At 38.9% G+C, this 23,370-nt stretch overlaps 1 protein-coding gene across 5 annotated transcripts in view; it reads right to left on the reverse strand.

Annotated features, from left to right (window-relative positions):
• kdm4c (lysine demethylase 4C) overlaps nt 1–23,370 on the reverse strand; it is a 398,176-nt gene that overhangs the window by 229,756 nt on the left and 145,050 nt on the right. For 4 of the 5 annotated variants that reach the window (XM_062971935.1, XM_062971934.1, XM_062971938.1 and 1 more), the window contains one exon: nt 1,066–1,259. In XM_062971935.1, coding sequence (XP_062828005.1) covers nt 1,066–1,259 — 194 coding nt within the window. The remainder of the gene's footprint in view (nt 1–1,065; nt 1,260–23,370) is intronic. The other variant, XM_062971936.1, reaches the window with a different exon arrangement.

The following is a 23,370-nucleotide window of genomic DNA, read 5'->3' on the forward strand; positions in this document are numbered from 1 at the left end:
TGCTGGAGGAAATGTTGCAGTGCTGACTAGTTCATAGTGCATGGAAAAAGGTTTCCAAAAGCCATCATATATCTAGTTCCATCCATGTGCAGTGTGTTTTAAGAAACATTTTTATATCAAAAAGAGAAAGCTGTGATTGAACATAAGAACACATTAAAAGGCTGTAATGTAAAAGGGGCAAAGAAAAGCACTGCAATTTTTGCCTTGAAAGAAACTGTCAAGATAAGTGCCAGGGCCACCACACTACATTTTAACATCAGAAGAGATGTTGAAGAGATCTCTCGGCTTGATCCAGAAATAACTGAACAAGACACTCAGAATATATCTGTTGTACTCTCTGAGTTTAAAATCCATGGATCAAATTAGCATGGTAAGAAGTGATGTGATTCTCTTATCTTGCAGAAGGTACTTCCTCAGGACATAGTTGGAGAAAATGGTCAAACTTGGACAAAGATCAGGGTACTACTTGGAACTACTACCTAAGAAAAGAGTTTCAATGTTGTAAATTCAAATCTGCTGTTGAACAAGAACATAAACTAGGTATTGGTCTGGCTTTTGAACCTTCTGCAACTAGAACCTGTCTGTGTACAGCATTGTGGCCAGAGGCTACAGAACTGTCAGAAATAAATACGTGAAGATTTTGTAGTATTTAGAAACTTCCTTCTAATATCTAGAAGCTAGCATTTCACTGAGCTCTCCCTGGTGTTGCTTTTCTTAGTACAAAACTACACTGGGATTCAGCAAGAAATGCTTATCTTTATAAAGACAAAACACCGAATACTCAATGCTCAGAGCTCCATGTATGTAACTTTTAGTAACGTATTCTCATTAATTTTTTTTTAATGGATGCTTCTTCAATGAGTATTATCACTATGAAATATGACTCTTTTGCCCTCAAGCTTATTGCTAGATTTTTAGAAGACACAAATTAACTGTGACTAAAATAAATGAAACAGCTGAAATGAAATGTCAGAGGGATGGGTATGACAGGATGAGAGCAACTGGAAATAATAGAAATTACAGAATATTTTAACTTTAGCTACATGGAATGCAAAACATTCATACCACCTGGATGATCTCTTTGTTTTTCTTCTCCTCTGCAACCAGGCCTTTACCTCAGGTGTTGTTTCAGGAGTAGGTTTTGTATGATCAATAGTATATAAATCCTTCCCTTGTTTCCACAGCTGGTATCTGTCTGGCTGAAATTTTCTTACAAAGATATCCATTGATATAGTTACCATGTCTTTCCTGCAGGTACACTGGGGAAGAAATTGGATGGTTCTATTAAAACAAGCTCACAGATAAAGCAGAAATTCAAACAAAACCACAAAAGCAATCCACGGAATAATGACCGAAACATCACGTCGTGTGGTTCTATGTGTATAGAAAAGTTCCAGTGCATGGCTTAACGAATGAAAATATTGTGTTACTAATATATTTGTATGAAAATATGGTGTTGATCAATTCATAATAGAAGCAAAACAAAATCGAGAAATCTAGTATATACTCATTGTAATTAAAATCAATATTGCTTGTATTTTAGTAAGACCAATGGTTTTAACCTTTTTAATGCTTTTATTCCAGCAAGAGCAGCTATTTTTGATGTTGATGTTATGTTATGTTCTATGTTTTCAGTAATTGCAATGGTTCAATTCTAAGTTATGTTAATGTGACCTATGTACTATTTTTTGTATTGTTTTAACTGTTACTTGCTGTAAGTAGCCCTGGCTCCTTTATTATTATTATTTGTCTGCTATACTGTAAAACTGTCATCTTAGGTTAATATATTCCTCACACACTATTTTGTACTTTACTGCTGAATCAGTGTGTGTGCATCTACACTGTAGAATTAATGCAGTTTGACACCACTTTAACAACCATGGCTCAATGCTATGGAATTATGAAAGTTGTATGGTTTGATGAAGAACCAGCATTCTTTGGTAGAGAAGGTGAATGATCTAGTAAAACTACAACTCCCATGCTTCCATAGCACTGAGTCATGGCAGTTAAAGTGGTTTCAAGTTTCATTAATTCTGCAGTGTAAAAGTTATGTGATAAAAAGATTGGTGGTAGTTAATCCATGATGGGTATTTCAGTTCCTTCAAAGCTGTTTCCACTGAAAAATGTGTATTTTACTCCCCTCAAAAAATGTTTGTCTGCACACTTTTAATTACCTCAAATATTTTTTGTGACAGCACTGACACAAAAGAATAGTAACAAACATTTAAAATATTAAAAACATTTAAAAATATTAAACATTAAATATTAAACATTTAAAATTTAAAATATATTATGAAATTCTCGAGTTAGAAATAACAGGTCATTTATTTAATCTGGACATTAGTATCACAGCTAAATCCTTGGACAAATTAGAAACTTTCATAGACAAGGAGCACAGTTCAAATGAGAGTAATTTATGAATGTCCATACAGAAAAAGAAAAAAAGTATTCAGAGAAAACCAGCTGTATACACCTAAAAAAATTCAGGGCTTTAAAGTGATAACATTTCTTCCCCAGCCTTTAGATGTTTTGCATTATAACTCCCATCAGCCCAGCCAAGATGACCCATTAAAAAAGTAATCTAAGCCCAACATCTGTGGGTTATGGCAGTCAAAAAGTATACAATTCTTCACGGGTACAGCAGAATAGCCGATCACAAACATCAATAAAAAGGAGGCCTGAACCCAAACAATTGGCTGCTAATAGTCACCTACCCACACATCAAGGCTGTTGTTGTTGTTGTTGTTGTTACTATTATTATTGATGCCACCAAAACACTGCCAACACACACAGATACATTTATATCTTCAAACCAAGCCAAAGTCTAACTAGGGGGCCTTGGCATTCTACCATTTAAAAACAAAGAAGCGAAGAGAAGAAAAGTACTTTCAGACATAAGACACATGTACATTATGAAACCAGTACAAACTAGATTAGAACGAGAAATGGCGGCCGAAGGGGTAAAAATCAAAAATTTTGTATGAACTATATCTTCATTCACATGGAAATTTTCACATATCCTGCTACTATAATCATATGCTAATTTTTCTGTTAGAGAGAAAGTGGGAGGAGGAAAAAGAAACTGGAAATTTTTAGTAACATCTGAAAAAGTGGCAACATAGAGGATTAATTGAGATCATCTCTACCAAGTCAGGACAGTTGGAGGATATGCTATTAGTAAAAACAGAAAGTGGAACACATGGTTAAAAGACTTCCCAAATTAATAAGTACCCAGAATTCCCTCCTTTTTCCGATCAAAATCTCTGTACATCGAAGATATATTGATAGGCAGGCATGAAAAACAACTGCTTAAGAGATATCTTAAGAGATTACAGTGTTTGCTATGAGACTGAAAATCATCCTGCAGTTTGAGAAAGGATTAATATCTAAGCCACTGCTAATTTATTGATGAACTACATCCCTTGTGAAATGATATTCAGAGGTGAAATGATTCTTTAAAAGTTAAGAAACTTGCCAAATAAAATTACATCTACAAAGAATTCCCTTTTACTGTTTTCCTGCTGTGAAGCAATGCAGAGGACAAAGAAAGGTCATAGTTTAAAATGCAGAGCCAGAAGTTGAGAATCATTTCAAATACGTATTATTTCTCAGATGATAAGAAAATCCCATTTTAAAAACAGTGGGTTGTTGTGCATTTTCCTGGCTGTATGGCCATGTTCCACAAGCATTCTCTCCTGACGTTTCGCCCACATCTATGGCAGGCATCCTCAGAGGTTGTGAGGTATATTGGAAACTAGGCAAAGGAGGTTTATGTATCAGTGGAAGGTCCAGGGTGGAAGAAAGAACTCTTGTCTGTCGGAGGCCAGTGCGAATGTCATAATTAATCACCTTGATTAGCATTAATGGCCTTGCAAGCTTCATTTCTGCTTGGGGGAATCCTTTGTTCTGAGGTGTTAGCTGCCCCTGATTGATTCATGTCTCCAATTCCTCTGTTTTCAGAGTGTTGTTCTTTATTTACTGTTCTGATTTTAGAGGATTTTTAAAATTCTGGTGGCCAGATTTTGTTCATTTTCATGGCTCATCAAGTGTTCTGGCTAAGGCTGACTTCTCTGGTTGAGTTAGTCTGCAGTGCCTTTCATATTCTTTGATTGGGTTTGGGTGCTGCGTTTGGTGGTCCTTATGTAGACTTGACCACAGCTGCATGGTATATGGTAGAATCCTGCAGAGGTGAGAGGATCCCTCCTGTCTTTTGCTGAATACAGCATTTGTTGGATTTTCTTAGTGGGTCTGTAGTTATAGGTTGTGTTTCTTCATTAGCTTTCCTATGCAGTCAGTGGTTCCCTTGATGTATGGTAAGAACACTTTTTCTCTGGGTGGATCTTTGTCTTTACTCTCGTGGCTTGTTCTTGGTCTTGCAGCTCTTCTGATGTCTGTGATGGAGTATCCATTGGCCTGTAGAGCCCAGTTTAGGTGGTTTGGACTGACCCCGCAAGGCTATCACCACCTCCATGTTGTCACCACTAATAGCCAGCAATGGATCACCACCCAAGTGCCTGGCTGTCATGATCACCTCTGCTGATGTCAAAATGGGGCTTCCAAATGACTAGCAAGGAGGAGGAGATCAATCTCCCCTCCTTCTTGGTGGTGTGTAGACACCTGACATCACCAGAGGCAGCGATGTTGGCCATGATGTCAAACAGAATTGCTAGGATCACTGAAGAAAACATATTCCATCTCTTTTCACTACACTGATCAGTGGAAAAGAGGGTTAATTTGAGGGCACTTTGTTCCAAATGGGCCCAAACTGCCATAAACACAGCATTTATTTTGTCCTGGCAATGCAACCTCTCATTCACATACATCTATACAACACAACCAAAAGGAAAAGAAAATTGCCCCCAAATTGGCCAAAATGGTGTCCAGAAGTGACATCACTTCAGTTTGTACACGCTGAAAATCATTGGTGTGGCAAACCAGATAGGCACTGCAAAGAAAAATAGCCTCAATACCCCTGTGCAGTTGCTCATTCCTGACATTGACACAGATCTCATTTATGCTTTATTCAATGAGTAGAACCATATAGTATTAAAATTTGGGCAGCTGTAGCATGATAAGATTTGCAACATGTATTGGCGGTGTGTTGTGAGGGAAATACTATTACATATTAACATCAATTATCCTAATCCAAAACCTTTTTTTTTTAATTTAGGCGACTCACTAAGTCTCAAATTCATGTTTTCAATTACAATTCTCTTTCAGCTTTCTTAACGAAATACAGTATATAAAAACATGTATTGCACGATGCCATGACAATCAATGTGCAATAATGCCAATGAAGTTAATTCTGCATATTGGTTTTCTTCTCCCTCTGGAGAAGTAAAAAACAAACAGACTGTACCACATATGTTAGATTTTAATATTTTTAAAAGAAACAGATCTGTGGAATTCTGTTTGTGATTCATCTAAGTATGAACCAAAATATGGTACTAAAATAGTTTTGGGGTATCAAAATCCAGATATTCAATTGCACAGCATACTATGAATTAAATTATTGCTAAAGCCTCAGAGCCCAGCCTGTTAAAGATTCCTTCATCTATAGCCACACATTTTCCTCAAGAATCAAGCAAGTAAAGAAGATATATCCCCATAAACTTTGTTACAGGAGCTGTGATGGCAGGGTTACAGTTTCCATATTACCTACGGAATGAATGTTTGGCGGGTGCTGCTCAAATGTGAAAAGGATTTAGAGCATGCTGCAACAATAGTCATTCTTCCCTGGCAGAATCAGAGAATGATATATTTTTACACTGACCTTCTAGCAAGTCATAGGCAATACTGCTGAAACCTTTGATATCAGTTATCCATTTGTACAAGCTTCAATAAAACAAGTGTTCCTTTGGTAAAAAGCCCAGAAAGGAACACTCTGTTCAAAGTCACAATAAAAAAGGGATACATAATGTTCAACTGACACTACATCCCCCCTCACACAATTTTAAACTTCGGGTCTATAAAAGAAATAATTTATCATATAATGAAATATTGATAAATTTATAATAATAAGAAAAATTGTAGCTGTTAGCATATTTACATATCATTCTAGGTGTTCCTGTTACACACCATTAGTGTGTAAACAATGTTACACAACTGATAAATTAGTTATCTAGAGCCATCAGAAAAAGTTAATTTCATTTCATTCATGGTTTAGAAATTGTAGTGGGTCCTGAGACCTCCTATTGGCTTCACATTACACATATGAACATTGGGAAATGTGTGGCCAAGCAACATCTGAATGTGTGGGGGGGAAGGAATAATATAACATTACAGCAGTTTGTTTTTGCATGAGCCTACTGAAAAGGATAAGACTCTGCCTACAGTTCTCTCTTCCTACTGAATTAACTGAGTACAAACTACTATACATACTCATATACATCAAAATACAAAGTTTTGGACTGCAAACATTCCCTCACCTAATATATGAGATTGACATATACTTGAGAATATACTGTACTTTCGCACTTTGCACTCAGTTGAAAATAACTGAAATAAGCTTAAGACAGAGGGAGAAAGTAGATAGAGGAGAGAGAAGCTGGGATGTTTTAAAAACAGCTGAAAAGTGGGATGACTGAGAATTAATCAGGTTTATCCATGCCAAATTGGGGCAGGTAGAGGGCATGGTCTAAGGCAGAGCTTTCCAAACATTGGTGACACACTTGTTGGTGACACACTTTTTAGATATGCATCATTTTATAACTCAGTAATTCAGTTTTACTCACAAATTGGAAGTTAAACCAACTCTTATAAGAGATACAGGCACATACATAATAATAAAATGTATGGGGATACAACACATCAAATAAAAACCTTTCATTTATATGTTTCTAAAATGTATGTATTGCTTATTTCACATAGACTAAGAGGTTTCTCGTTACATTTGCACAACACACCTACACACTACAGTCAATACACAAAAGTGTCACAACCCACCTTTTGGAAAGCTCTGGTCAAATGAATTAAGAAAAACAAATGCAACTCAGTTCACTATTAGAGTGATGTTTTACTGTTAGCACTGACCTTAATCCAAGAGTATATTAGAATACACCCACTAGAATATGTTTTTCTCTTTTCATCCACAGCCATTTGTACTGCTTGAAAACTACTCTACTTTTCACAGCATTCCAGATCTGGTTGTCAGAAAGTGCAGAGGCAGAAGACATTGCAGAATGTAAATGTAAATTGTTCTTTAGTTATACTGACAGGTGCAGTTCTGTCAGCAGAATGACACTTATGGATCCCATTCTCTATTCGTTCCTCCAGTGAGGAAAGCTCCCTGTAAAACCAATCATGTGGACTGAAAGCTAAGGCCATAAACACACACACACACACACACACACACACACACACACATATAGTCCTGATCAGCTGACCATTCTTCCTCTGCTAACAACGAAAACTGATCAGTACCATTTTTAAAAGTTCTGATGGGGATATTCATTACAAAGATTAAAATGATTAACAGACTGTGATCTTTCTAAGTGCTAGGGAGAGAGCAGCAACAATAAAATTCTATAGAAGAAATATATGGCACTATAGAGTGAAGTTAAGAACACATTATTTTCCCTCTGGCATGTGAAGAAAGTTTCACATACCCATAACAGCAGTATTGTTTCCCTTGTTTTCTCTGCTCTTTCCCATTCCAACCTCAGTCCAGAGCTGCTGATGTCTAAGAATGGAAATAACTTATCCTGCTGGCTATTTCTATGAATAACACAGAAGAAAATCAGAGCACTGAATGTACAGATCCTTATCAGTATGTCATCTAGACACAAAGGATATAATACACAGGGTGACAGACACATGTAGACATGCACAACACACATCAGACCTGCAATAAAATGCTGTAGTATAGAGTGTTCCTATTCAAATTGGCAGTTCCTTCTTTCAGGATATTCCATTCCATTCTCCTACCATTGAATATTTAAAGGTTTTCTCAAGGTGAATCAGAAAATGCAGTAATTCTACAATTTGGTGACTGCCCTTATCTGTTTTCTATCAACATGTCTTCTCCATTCCCTTTGTTCCCCATTCTTACAGCAGAGATGGAAAATGTGTGGTCCTCCAAACTTTGATCAATTCAGATAGCTCATCATTCAGTGTTGTCTAAATTGGCTGAGACTGACAGGAGATGCAGTCCAAAAATATCTGGAGAGACACACCTTTCCCGCCCAATTTAGAAGAAGAAAATGAAGGAGACAAGAATGGAGGAAGAGATAACAGATACAAGATAAGTCATCTGCACTCCTTTAGGTGGCACCATTTTATCTACATAAAAATTTACATTCAAAGAATATAACACACAGGCTGACAGACACATACCCGCATATGCAGAGAACATCAGACCTGCAACGAAACATTGCATTATGGATTACTCTTGTATCCATTTCACCTCACTTTCTGTCCCTGTGATAATTGGATTTTGAAAAATTTGACTTGTTGTGGAAACAAGGATTGGTGACAAAGCTTCAGTGGAGTTACCTTTTCCCCATGATGACTCTTTCAGAAGTGAATTTCTCTTCCTAGGAGTAGGTTACTCTCACCTCCTGTTGTCTCACCCCCATTCTTAACTATGAGTCATTTGTAAGTTGGATGTTTGTAACTTGGGGACTGCCTATATAGATCAACAATATATTTCTAACACCACTTTATGAAAATTCTTCCATATTGCCAACATCTATAGGATATTAAGAGCTTGTAGCATATGCCATCATATCTGCTACTATTACTACTGTAAACATTCAACAGAATCCCTTTGTTGATGATGATATTTTAGGGCAAGTAAGTGATGCTAGGTAATAAGAGAGACTCTTTGTAAATTGAAAGTAACTTAAAATATACTCATCCTAGTTTAGTGCTTTGCTCATTAGACTACACCAATATTTGAATATTTGCTCAGCCATGGAAACCAAGTTTTGAATACCTACTTGGCCATGGAAACCGACTGGGTGTCCTAGGGCAAATCACAGTCTCTCAGCCTCAGAGGAAAGCAAAAGCAACTGCACCCCGAAAAAATATTGCCAAGAAAACTGTGTTTTCACCATAGGTTGGAAATGTCTGGAAGGCACACCTGTGCACCAGTTTAAAAGGAAGATAGTATATCTTTATCAAACATGAAATATAATTCTGTTTTGCTATGGAGAATTGCTTCCACTCTCCAATCAGAGGGATATAACTACCATTATTTCAGAATTTTCCTTATTAATTATATTTTCAGCAAACAAGCCTCAACATTTTTAAAAAGTCTTGCATCATAACTATTGCCTGATGGATGCAATCTTATTAGTTCAAACCTTTGCCACTTGAAATTCCATGAGCAATGTTACTCAAACACAAAACAAGCTACAGACTTCATTAAAATTAACTAGACACAAATACCTTTAGGTAAAAAGGCATCATTTACTGCAAGGCTTTCTGTTGTTTGGAATATAGAGTCCTGAATGCAAAAGTCACATAATAAAAAAGAACATTCACAAAATCAAATGCCTATCACAAACAATCCTCTCTACAACAACAAACTCATAGAATCATAGAATCATAGAATAGTAGAGTTGGAAGAGACCACATGGGCCATCTAGTCCAACCCCCTGCTAAGAAGCAGGAAATCGCATTCAAAGCACCCCCGACAGATGGCCATCCAGCCTCTGCTTAAAAGCCTCCAAGGAAGGAGCCTCCACCACAGCCCCGGGGAGAGAGTTCCACTGTCGAACAGCTCTCACAGTGAGGAAGTTCTTCCTGATGTTCAGGTGGAATCTCCTTTCCTGTAGTTTGAAGCCATTGTTCCGTGTCCTAGTCTGCAGGGCAGCAGAAAACAAGCTTGCTCCCTCTTCCCTATGACTTCCCTTCACATATTTGTACATGGCTATCATGTCTCCTCTCAGCCTTCTCTTCTGCAGGCTAAACATGCCCAGCTCTTTAAGCCGCTCCAGACTCTTAATCATTTTAGTCGCCCTCCTCTGGACGCTTTCCAGCTTGTCAACATCTCCCTTCAACTGTGGTGCCCAAAATTGGACGCAGTATTCCAGGTGTGGTCTGACCAAGGCAGAATAGAGGGGGAGCATAACTTCCCTGGATCTAGACGCTATTCCCCTATTGATGCAGGCCAGAATCCCATTGGCTTTTTTAGCAGCCGCATCACATTGTTGGCTCATGTTTAACTTGTTGTCCACGAGGACTCCAAGGTCTTTTTCGCACACACTGCTGTCAAGCCAGGCGTCCCCCATTCTGTATCTTTGATTTCCATTTTTTCTGCCGAAGTGAAGTATCTTGCATTTGTCCCTGTTGAACTTCATTTTGTTAGTTTTGGCCCATCTCTCTAGTCTGTCAAGATCGTTTTGAATTCTGCTCCTGTCTTCTGGAGTGTTAGCTATCCCTCCCAGTTTTGTGTCGTCTGCAAACTTGATGATCGTGCCTTCTAACCCTTCGTCTAAGTCGTTAATAAAGATGTTGAACAGAACCGGGCCCAGGACGGAGCCCTGCGGCACTCCACTTGTCACTTCTTTCCATGATGAAGACGACGCATTGGTGAGCACCCTTTGGGTTCGTTCGCTTAGCCAATTACAGATCCACCTAACCGTAGTTTTGTCTAGCCCACATTTTACTAGTTTGTTTGCCAGAAGGTCGTGGGGGACTTTGTCGAAGGCCTTACTGAAATCCAGGTAGGCTACATCCACAGCATTCCCTGTATCGACCCAACTCGTAACTCTATCGAAAAAAGAGATCAGATTAGTCTGGCATGACTTGTTTTTGGTAAATCCGTGTTGACTATTAGCAATGACCGCATTTGTTTCTAAGTGTTCGCAGACCACTTCCTTAATGATCTTTTCCAGAATTTTGCCTGGTATTAATGTGAGGCTGACCGGACGGTAATTGTTTGGGTCGTTCTTTTTTCCCTTCTTGAAGATAGGGACCACATTCGCCCTCCTCCAATCTGCTGGGACTTCTCCCGTTCTCCAAGAACTCTCGAAGATAATTGCCAGTGGTTCTGAAATAACTTCCGCTAGTTCCTTCAGTACTCTTGGGTGTAGCTGATCTGGCCCTGGGGACTTGAATTCGTTTAGAGAGGCCAAGTGTTCCTGGACAACTTGTTTCCCTATTTGGGGTTGGATTTCCCCCAATCCTTCGTCCATTCCGTGTTGCTGAGGTTGAAGATGGCTTTCTTTTTCTGAGAAGACCGAGGCAAAGAAGGCATTAAGTAGTTCTGCCTTTTCCCTGTCCCCTGTCGCCATCACCCCATCTTCTCCTTGCAATGGCCCTATCGCCTCCTTTTTCTTCCTTTTTCTACCAACGTAAGCAAAAAAGCCTTTTTTGTTGTTTTTTATGTCCCTGGCAAGCCTGAGCTCATTTTGCGCTTTAGCCTTGCGAACCTTTTCCCTACAGGTGTTGGCTATACGTTTGAATTCTTCTTTGGTGATTTCTCCCCTTTTCCACTTCTTGTGCATGTCACTTTTGAGCTTTAGCTCAGTTAGAAGTTCTTTGGACATCCATTCTGGCTTCTTTGCACTTGTCTTATTTTTCTTCTTTGTTGGCACTGTTTGCATTTGCGCCTTGAGTATTTCACTTTTGAAAAACTCCCATCCATCCTTAACTCCCTTGTTTTTTAATATCGGCGTCCATGGAATGCCGCTCAGTAATTCCTTCATTTTTTGGAAGTCAGCTCTCTTAAAGTCCAGAATGCGTGTTTGACTTGTCTTAGTTTCAGCATTCCTTTGTATTGCAAACTGCAGGAGCACATGGTCACTTGCCCCTAAGGATCCAACCACTTCAACTGTATTGATCAGGTCTTCCACATTTGTTAAGATTAGATCAAGAGTTGCTGATCCCCTTGTTGCCTCTTCTACCTTCTGGACCATAAAATTATCTGCAAGGCAAGTGAGGAATTTGTTGGACTTTGTACTCTTGGCTGAGTTTGTTTTCCAGCAGATATCGGGGTAATTGAAATCGCCCATGACTACTATATCTCTTCTTTGTGCCTGTTTGGTCAGCTGTTGACAGAAGGCTTCATCAAGTCCTTCATCCTGACTCGGAGGTCTGTAGTAGACACCCACGACAAGATCTTTTTGAGTCCCGGTTCCCTTGATTCTTATCCAGATGCTTTCAAGCTGGTTTCCCGGATTACAGTCTTGCATTTCTTCTGCAACGTAACTGTTTTTGACATATAAAGCTACTCCCCCTCCTCTCCCCTTTGTTCTATTTCTGTGAAAGAGGTTATAGCCCTCAATGGTTAAATTCCAGTGATGGGAGTCATCCCACCAGGTTTCAGAGATGCCTATGACATCGTATGTGTGGTGCTGTGCTAGGAGTTGGAGTTCGTCTTGCTTATTTCCCATGCTCTGAGCATTAGTGTAAAGACATGTAAGCCCCTGTGACCTCCCCTCGAACTGTTTATTTGGGATTATTGTGCTCTCTGTACTTGGTCCTTGCTGTGTTTGTGCAGCCCTCCGTTTAGCCTTTCGGCGGTTCCCTGTGGTCGTGGGTAATATAGTGTTCGCCAGGCTGTTGTTCCCCTCCCCCAGTGGATCTAGTTTAAAGTGCGCCTGATGAGGTTTGTGAGTCTGTGTGCAAAAAGATGTTTTCCTACTTGTGTGAGATGCACCCCATCGCTTGCCAGTAGTCCATTCTCTTGGAAGAGTAGACCATGGTCAAGGAAGCCAAAATGCTCCTCTTGACACCATTTTCTGAGCCAGTTATTGACCTGTACTATTTTTCCGGCCCTTGTAGAGCCGTGTCCTACAACAGGGAGGAGGGATGAAAAGATCACATGTACATTATACAGTTTTAGCTTTGTTCCCAGAGCTCGAAAATCATTTGTGATCTTTTGAAAAGTATGCCTAGCGGTGTCATTGGTACCTACATGAATCAACATAAGGTGGGGAGGGTGATGGGGCTTTAGGAGCCTGCTGAGCCTCTGAGTGATATGGTGTATTTTTGCCCCCGGGAGGCAGCATGTTTCTCGAGCCATCCCATCCGGTCTGGAAATGGTGGCTTCCGTTCCTCTAAGGAGGGAGTCACCTACTACCAAGACCTGTTTCCTTTGAGGATTGACAGGGTCCCTTTTGTGCAAGTCAGTGTGTATGTCCCCTGAAGAGTGTTCCTGTTGAAGTGAATCATGTAGGTGTAAAGTGTTGTCCTCCTCCTCAACATCCCCAGTGCATTCATCAATGACAATCCATTGAGATACCTCCGAGAGCCCATTACTCTCCCAAGGATGTTCCTGTTGCTCCTGGTCTATGATTGGGGATGGAGCATTTGCATGATTACATAAGTGTGACTGTGGTGATGCACTGTCCCCGTCAGGGCTATCCCCTGCGCATTGATCCAGGGTGGTCCACTGAGTGGTATCTAAGAAACTGTGCTCCTCCACAAGATGTGTTTCCTGATTGTATGTTAATGATGTAAGAATTTCAAATCTGTTGTGTAAATGCAGCTGAGCAGAGGAGTTCTGCGGAGGCTGCCTGGTCCTGCGTCTCCTTCTATGGGTGACCTCCTTCCAAGCCTGAGGGTTGTCTACCTTTGAGTTGATCTCCCCATAAGGTTCCTGATCATGGTCTTGGTGGTGTTGGTGTGATGCAGGCTGCTGATCTACAGCAGCGTGTTGTGCAGTGTCCAAGAAGAGCTCGAGTGCCTGAATGTCCTTAAGGGTCTTAATACGGTGCTCGAGCTGTTGGATCCTCTGCTCCATCAGAGTCATCTGTTTGCATTTGGAGCAGATGTAGTTGTCTAGTTTTTGTGTGAAAAAGCGGAACATGCCACAGCTGGTGCATGTGATGGGAATGTTTTGCTTTTGTTGCATCTCTTGGTGAGCGTGGTGGCCAAGTGGGATCTTTGTACAGTTAAGTAATATGCACGCACTTTATGTGCAAACTGCAACAAACCACCTCTTTGTGTATTTGTTTATGTTGCTTTGTTTCCTGTATGTACTGCAAAGGATAGTTAGTAAAGGTGCCTCTGCTTCTGCGAGAACCAACTGCCCTTCTGGGATCAGGCTCTGGCAGAAACTCACACTGGCAAATAAAGCTTTCCCAGAAACTCAATTAACAGGGGACAATGCCTGCTGTCAATCAACTTAAGTACCTGGCTCTCTTTCAACACAACAGTCACACAACAGTTAGACTTTGACCACAGGAGCCAAGCCCACACTCAGTTTAAAATCTTAGCCAAATCTTAGCCAAATCCTACCTGAAGCCAGGGAGCAAAAATGTCCTCCTGCTGCCTCTGCTTCTGCGAGAACCAACATGATCCTTCTAACATGATCCAACATTGGACCATTTCTTGGAAACAAAACCTCATTTGTAATTTTGTAACTTCATTAATAAAATACCCTTTGACATGTCATAGAACAGGCAAAAAAAGCTCATCCCCAAACTTGGGGGAGGGCGAATGTGGTCCCTATCTTCAAGAAGCAATTACTGTCCAGTCAGCCTCACATCGATACCAGGCAAGATTCTAGAAAAGATCATTAAGGAAGCGGTCTGCGAACACTTAGAAACAAATGCAGTCATCGCTAATAGTCAACACAGATTTACCAAAACAAGCCATGCCAGACTAATCTGATCTCTTTTTTCGATAGAGTTACAAGCTGGGTTGATACAGGGAACGCCGTGCATGTAGCGTTCCTAGATTTCAGTAAGGCCTTTGACAAAGTCCCCCATGACCTTCTGGCAAATAAACTAGTAAAATGTGGGCTAGACAAAACTACAGTTAGGTGGATCTGTAATTGGCTAAGCGAACGAACCCAAAGGATGCTCATCAATGCGCCGTCTTCATCTTGGAAAGAAGTGACAAATGGAGTGCCGCAGGGTTCCGTCCTGGGCCTGGTTCTGTTCAACATCTTTATTAACGACTTAAACGAAGGGTTAGAAGGCACGATCATCAAGTTTGCAGAGGACACCAAATAGGGAGGGATAGCCATTACTCCAGAAGACAGGAGCAGAATTCAAAACGATCTTAATGGACTAGAGAGATGGGCCGAAACTAACAAATTGAAGTTCAACAGGGACAAGTGCAAAATACTTCACTTTGACAGAAAAAATGGAATGCAAAGATACAGAATGGGGGATGCCTGGCTCGACAGCAGTAGGTGTGAAAAAGACCTTGGAGTCCTCGTGGACAAGTTAAACATCAGCCAAGAATGTGATGCGGCGGCTAAAAAAGCCAACGGGATATTGGCGTATAGTGGAGTATAGTGTCTAGATCCAGGGAAGCCATGCTACCCCTCTATTCTGCCTTGGTCAGACCACACCTGGAATACTGTGTCCAATTCTAGGCACCTCAGTTAAAGGGAGATGTTGACAAGCTGGAAAGCGTCCAGAGGAAAACAAGCCCTATGAGGAGCAGCTTAAAGAGCTGGGCATGTTTAGCCTGCAGAAGAGAAGGCTGAAAGGAGACATGATAGCCATGTATAAATATGTGAGGGGAAGTCATAGGGAGGAGTGAGCAAGCTTGTTTCTGCTGCCCTGCAGACTAGGACGCAGAACAATGGCTTCAACCTACAGGAAAGGAGATTTCACCTGAACATCAGGAAGAACTTCCTGACTGTGAGAGCTGTTCGGCAGCAGAACTCTCTCCCCCAGAGTGTGGTGGAGGCTCCTTCTTTGGAGGCTTTTAAACAGAGGCTGGATGGCCATCTGTTGGGGGTGCTTTGAATGCAATTTTCTGCTTCTTGGCAGGGGGTTGGACTGGATGGCCCATGAGGTCTCTTCTAACTCTATGATTCTATGATTCTATGATTAACTATTCAGTAAAGTCTTAAGCAGAACTGCCTAGCCTTAGCTTATGAGCATTTCTCTAATATTAGAGAAATATTATTCCTCCTTTATTTCTTGCTTTTCTTCCTTAATCCTTTTAATTTGCATTGATCACCAGGCTGTGTGTTGCAAAAATGGGCTTTCTTTAGAACTTATTCAAAACTGTACATACATTTGTGGTTATGTGTGTGTGTGTGTGTGTCATGGGTTGTAAAAAAATTTGTTAGGGTGCCAACAGGTTAAAGTGGTGGGAGTCTGTGGGTCAGCGCCCACAGATTCCTCCACTCCAATCGCTAGACAAAATTAGTGAACAGCACTCCAAGAAGCATAGATGAATACAATTTGGCAACAGTCTTTTGTTTTTAACAAATGAGAAATGACTGTCACATACTATTTCTAAAATAAGCTTTGTTCTAGCTTAGAACTAGCAAGGGAAGAGAGAATAATACCGAAATGCCACAGTGTGCCCCCAAAGCTGTAAAGGATACCAGGTACTATTTACCAATACATTTTTTGTACTGGAAAAGTTTAACAGGCCTGTTAAGGGGGGGGGGGACTATCACCCCTAAATTGGACACTTCCTATTTTCTTGGTATTGAAGGCTAGTTATCCCTGATTGAGTGGTATAAAACTATTTGACAAATCTGTAATTAAAAACAACTGGTATGTCCTTTGTATTTATTTTATTTTATATTCATTTATTTATCCTTACAAATACTTATATTTTTAACTATGCAACACTATTTTAACATGATATCCAGCACTGTACCATACAATATATAAAAATGAGAAAACCAGGCATTTTCTTCCTTGGTTTCTAAAATATTTTTCTAACGTGAGAAATACTACATCATTTTACTTGCCTCAAAGACTTGGACATTTACAAATAAAGAGTTTTTACTACTTCCTTATTTGGGGCAAAAAAAAATCTATATAATATCACATACTTTATCCTTCTATCACAGACAGTTGAAGAAATGGCATCAATTTCTGGTTACACTGAATTCAGGATAATAAGCAAATTTCAATGTTAACCATAAAATTATCTCTCCATCACAGTGTTGGCTTTCAGATTGACTTATATCTAAGGAAAAGATAACTGATAAGATTGAACAAAATATTGTGTACTGTTCTTAGTCTTTAAATATCCAATAATCACACATAATGTCAAAAGAATTTCTTTTTAAAAATCCAATCCTAAAATATATACCATTTCAACAATGCATTCATCTCTCATGCTCAGATATTTCTAAGGAAGTATTTTAAAATTTATTTGCAGCTATCCGGAAATCAACCATAAATAAAACAGCTGATAACAGTTCAGTACTTTGGCAGGCAGTAAAGACCATTCTAAGACAATTCTATCTCCCTCTGTCCAATTGGATTTCTGATGCCAGAATAGACATCTGTACACACTATACTGTAAAAAGAATGAAAGAAAGAATGGCTATTAATATAAATGTGTAAAAAGCAAATCATGATTTGACAGCCATTTTATGTATGTCTTGGAAAGTGGTTGCCTATTGTGATCTATTCAGTGTCAAGAGGGGAAAATGCTTAAATATATTCCAGCTTCAGAATAAGAAATGTCGGTAAGCATCCATTAAAACACCACAAGCCCTAGTCTGGGCCATTTGACAGATTAGATTAGAGTGGGAAAGTTAGTTTGGAAGTACAGAGCAAAATTCAATATGAAACAGAATTATCTGCTGTAATTCTGCATGAAATAGATTTGACATAGACTAAGCATGTTAAAATGGAAGCTTTACCCACTCCTCAGCCTTGGTTCTCAATTTCTGGTTTCAAATTTTTAAAATAGCCTTTTCCTTGAAAAGTAATACTGTATCCCTCCCTTCTTACCATATACACCAATCCCAATTTCCCCCAATGTGTTACCATAGCTATGACAGCAGTGGCAGAAATTTAATCATTAATATTTCTGGATACTAACATAATTCTATCACTTTTCCCCAGATTTTTCCATGCTGTAAAGTTCTATGAGATTAGGCCTAAATAATTTAAAGGTTTAGGATCCTATTTGATCTTGGAAACGAAGCAGGATCAGCCCTAGTTTATACTTTGATTGCAGACCACCAACAAATACCAGGTACTATAGGGTATATTTCAGAGAAAGGAACTGGCAAAACTACCTCTGAGTATTCATTGTCTAAGAAAGCCCTATGAAATTCATGGGTTCACCATAAGACACCTGGCAACCTGAAGGCAAATATATACACACAGAGATTGGTTCCCTTAAGAATTGGCTCCCTTAGACCTATTCTCACACTTTTAACAAGCATACCTGTGTTTGTCAGTCTTTCTCTTATACAAAATCTATATTTATCAGGGGAAATTGTGTTTCTTTTAACATTGCGGTAGAAGACAGTTTCTGTTCTACAACCATTATACTTCCGGAAACACAACCTGTGTATATATACAAATACTACCTGTGTATATGTGTGTGTGTGTGCCTCCAAGTTATTTATCACTTCACAATGACCCCAGGAATTAAAAGGTTGTTTTACACAAGGAATACTTAGAGGTGGTTTTGCCAATCCTTTCTTCTGAAATATAGGCTACACGCGTAGTGTTTGTTGGTGGTCTCCCATGCAAGTACTAACCAGGGATGACCCTGCTTAGTTTCCAAAATCAGATGGGATGAAAGATAGCATGGAGTCTTTCCCCATCCCACTCCCACCCCACTTCTGTTTTTCCAGGAAATGAAGAAGCTAGTCAGGAGCAACATCTGTAGCTTGTAGAACATGGTGAGCAAAGACATGTTGGTACAATGTGCGCTCCTCCACACACCAAGTACATTGACCACTATGGAAGGACCAAAATATGTGTACTCTGTGCCATAGGGTCAGAAAGACAGCAAAAAAATCCTCAGTAGTCTGGACAATATAGCAATGAAGCAACAAGGGTCTCCTTCCTCCAAATTGGCTCACCATTTCACCACTATCTCTTCCACCCAGGCCACTAAAAGACCATAACGTTGAGGCAAAAGGCCGATGTCACACTTCTTAGAGCAAAGATTCCTATTCTCTTCTAGCTATGAGAGACTCAGTATAGTAAGTAACAACAGATTGGGGAGGGAACTCTCTTGAAAATTCATTCCCAGACTACCTTTAGTACAGTAGAGTCTCACTTATCCAACACTCGCTTATCCAACGTTCTGGATTATCCAATGCATTTTGTAGTCAATGTTTTCAATACATCGTGAAATTTTGGTGCTAAATCCATAAATACAGTAATTACTACATAGCATTACTGCGTATTGAACTACTTTTTCTGTCAAATTTGTTGTATAACATGATGTTATGGTGCTTAATTTGTAAAATCATAACCTAATTTGACGTTTAATAGGCTTTTCCTTAATGCTTCCTTATTATCCAACATATTCGCTTATCCAACATTCTGCCGGCCCGTTTATGTTGGATAAGTGAGACTCTACTGTATATTTCTTTAATTTTAATGATGATGGTTAGTAATACCACCTGCACAGTGACTACAAGGCTGAACGAATTTAACTAGAGATAAATAAACATAATAAATATGAAATTGTAGTGAGTGAAAGCTTAGAAATTAAGAGATTTTAGAATGTCTAAATATTTCAGTTTTAATCATTTGGACTGACAAACCAGATTACTAAGAGGAACTTCAGAGAGGCGTGTATGCCTGAATCAAAGAAGCCAACTAATGTGCAAGAAGTTGAATTTTTTAAAACTCCAGTTAACTATTTCCACAAAGCTCTGTATTAATGGGGGTAAGCCCTGATCAATGTTTGTGTATGGTTGGTCACACATTCAAATAAGCCAGTCAATTTTAAATTGTGAATTTTAACCTTATTTTATTTGTAAATTTTAAGATGCACTTAACTTGTATTTGTTATATATATTTTAATAGTGCTTTGCGCACAGAAGAGGGAATGCTACTAGAACATGGCCATACAGCCAGAAAACCTCATATAACCCAATATATAAATTATTGTTGTTATTGTTATTATTAGTATTATTATAACTATCTGGAGGGGGACATGCTCTGAGTATTGTGTCAAGGTGAAAGGCCAAAGATCAGTGGTGAAATATCTAAGGGCCAATGCTAGCATCAGATTAGGGACAGAAAATGGTTATTTCTAAAACCAGATTTGCAACCAGCTAGATTGCTAGAATATACAGTAAAATATTGGACAGAACAGTAGTCTGCCTTATCTAAACTGGTAGCCCTGCTGTATACCTAATGTTAAGGGAATAGTGCTTTCTGCTTGCAGGCATAAAGATACAGGAATTAAGGTAATTAATTTAAGTAACTGTGTCAATCTTTTCCCTAATCTGCTTATTCTTGTACAGGGTCTATTTTATCAGAAAAGGGTGGTGTGAAACCTGCAGAATCTTAGACTTACTGCTACTAAAGGTCTGGCAGCATGCTACCCTGCAACAAAAATAAAAAATGGCTTGTAGCTGAATATGTATTCAGAACATGTTGGTTTGAAGACATTCTGTTGTTTTAAAACAAAATAAGGTATTTATTTCATTGATGCATTTGCTATCAATATGCCAAAAGGGAGGAATACTAATTTACTTACAGAAGAATAGTGAGCATGAAAGAAATTTAAAATATAGCAAGCAATGCTTCGTAGGGGATGACCCTCCAAATTGAGAATTTCATAACAGAGGAATTGGATAATCCTTCTGAAGTCCATTCTTAGTCTGGGAGCATTCTTTTGAACTCCATTTTTATTCCTCACTTCTCATCAATTATTTGTGATAAGACCTCTCGTTGTTAAGAAGATAACAACAAAAGCTGTTGGTGCCAAATCAATCTAAAAGCATGATGCACAATCAACTAAACATAGTATTCCTTTTGTAGTAGAAATCTGAAGAATGTGTAAATGTTACTTTACTTCTTATGTCAGTGCATTAGTGCTCAGATACTTTAAAATACAGTACTTAGAAGTTTGTGCTTTGAATAGATAATAGAGATGTGTTTTAATTTATGCAACACACATGACATGACTAAATTAGATTATTAAATTTTAACATTCCACAAAGGAATTATAAGAGTTTTTAGTATGTCAAAACAGTAGGAATAAAACTTTAACACTCACTTTTCCAATGTAATCAGCATGTTATTTTATTGTGCAGATGCTACACCACCGTATTATTATTGCAGGGTTCTCTCTAAATGTAGACAATTCAACAACTATCCTTAACAAAAAAAAATTATAGATAAAAAATACTGTTCTTTTCCATGAAATATATTTAAAAGGATTATGTTTAATTTCCAGAAAGCAATACAGATTGAATGAACTATTCATTAAAACATGGTATAGATATTGTTAAACCTTATTAGGAAAGGGGTTCCTGCATCTCCGTCTTCAATAGAATTATTTTCAGCATAGGCCACAATGTTAAAGTTTGGGGGTTTTTTTAATGCTATCTCGCGGCCACTAGAAAAACTAAAGATTTGTCCAAAAGAACAGTATAACTGTTTTTGCACTAACTATAGTTTTAAAAGGCAGTTTTATATAGTATACATTGTAATTAGGGCCATTCCAAAGGTGCCTCCTCACCTTTGCACCCATTGTTTTTCTAAAAAGGTAGAGATGCCTTCTCTATCATTTCAAGGAATGGGATGAGAAAAAAGATCAGAAATTCCAGAGGTAGGAGTCTTAACATTTGTAACAGAGCAGCAGAAACATCTCTTGTCCCTCTGTCCTTTTAAACATTTCTTGTCATTTCAAGGAAACACTGGTGACCCTCCAAGGAATGTTAAACATGATTTCATCCATCAATTCCTGGGTAAAAAGATGTTATTCATGATGAAATGTCCTTCTAGGTTCATTGTAGGGGGACAAAAATCATAGCTTCCCTAAAATGGGTAGCAGGCCATCAATGTTTCTCCCCAACATGTTAAGGAACATATTCATTTCCACGTTAAATAATAATGCTCTCAGGATCATGCTGCCTTTGTAGTCTCTTATGAAAAACATTTAAAATCTCCTACCCATATAAAACAATATTGCATTTTAACAGAACTAAGCAATCACGGTACTCTTCTGAGAAGAACAAAATATAAGCACCAGTGCTTTACCTTGTACAGGAATTATGTTTGTAATTACGGCATAAGTCAATTAAACTCAAATAAACATACATCGTCCTAAAATTCAGCAATGGTAGAGTGGTAATAAAATCTGACTTTTACGTTTTACCCCAGACATTTGCTTCATTGCAAGAATATTTTAGGGAGCTTACAATGAAGCAGGGAATGTGTTGGCTTTCAAAAATTATTTACATGTTTCTCTTTGCTGAGGATGCCTAAATACCCTGAAGGCACCAGATGCCTTCTTCTCTTGGAAGCTAAGCCTAGTCAGGATTGGTTAGTGCTTAGAATGAAGACAAAAAGGGAATAGCAATCTGTCTGTGCAATAATATTAACAGATTATTCTTGTGAAATACAAAATGACAAGCCTTAATCTTCACACCTATGATTATTACTATTTCTTGGATCCAATAGGAAAGACTGAATAATACAATACATGTTGTTATGTCAGATCCCTTCAAAGTTCTAAATGAACACCATAAGTTAGCGCTACTACTTTGAATTCACTTGCACCTTGTGAACTGGAGAAATGAAGAATTGTTCATCCCTGTAGAATCCTGCTATCATATTCTGTGGTCAAACAACATTCTTAATAAACCCATATGTAAAGGCTTATGGGAAAATCTCTTGTCTTTTGTCCTAGCAAGTACAAAGCAGAACGATAAGATATAGTACAAATTGAGCATCCCTTATCTGGACTTTTAAATCTGAAATATTCCAAAATGCAAAATTGTCCATGTGTGTCTGATGGCCTAATGGTACGGGATGGGTTGCACTTCACAGAAGTAAGAAGGAATGTTTTTGCTCAGACTGGCAATCCTGATCAGGCAGACTTTAAACTAGGTTGTGTGGAGGAGGATGATATTATCCTTGGGAACAGTAGTTTAACAAAGCCCGGAGTGAACAGACAAAAGGCTAGAGAGCAGACCCATAGCCAGGATTTTGTTTCTGGAGGGGCTGGGATTTTGGTTTGGGGGAGGGGGGCTGAGTCTGACCAGGAGAGGGTCTACCCTAGCAAACCTTTCGGATAATTATCGCAATACCCCCATGCATATGGGATATATTGAGCATAGTGATCATGATATGAATAAACTTAACAGTTTAAATAATAAATGTAAGGCCACGGACCACTCTGAGAATTTGGGGGGGGGGGGGCTGAAGCCCCTCAACCTCCCCCCCCCCCAGCTACATGCCTGCTAGAGAGGTTTGGACAAACACAACACTACCAAACAGCGAGAGGACAATAATCTTAAATAAACAGCTAAAGGGAATGTCCCTTGGCCTTAGATGTCTTTATACGAATGTCCAGAGCATGGGAAATAAACAAGATGAGCTAGAACTCTCAGCCTCACAAAACAGTTACAATATAATAGGCATAACTGACCAGTCGTATAATTGGAATGTAGCAATTGAAGGGTATAACCTATTTCAGAGAAATAGAACAAACAGGAGAGGGGCTGGAGTAGCATTATATGTCAAAAATATTTACACCTGTGAAGAAATGCAAGAC

The sequence above is a fragment of the Anolis carolinensis genome, chromosome 2, assembly GCF_035594765.1.
Source record: "Anolis carolinensis isolate JA03-04 chromosome 2, rAnoCar3.1.pri, whole genome shotgun sequence".
NCBI classification, from domain to species: domain Eukaryota; kingdom Metazoa; phylum Chordata; class Lepidosauria; order Squamata; family Dactyloidae; genus Anolis; species Anolis carolinensis.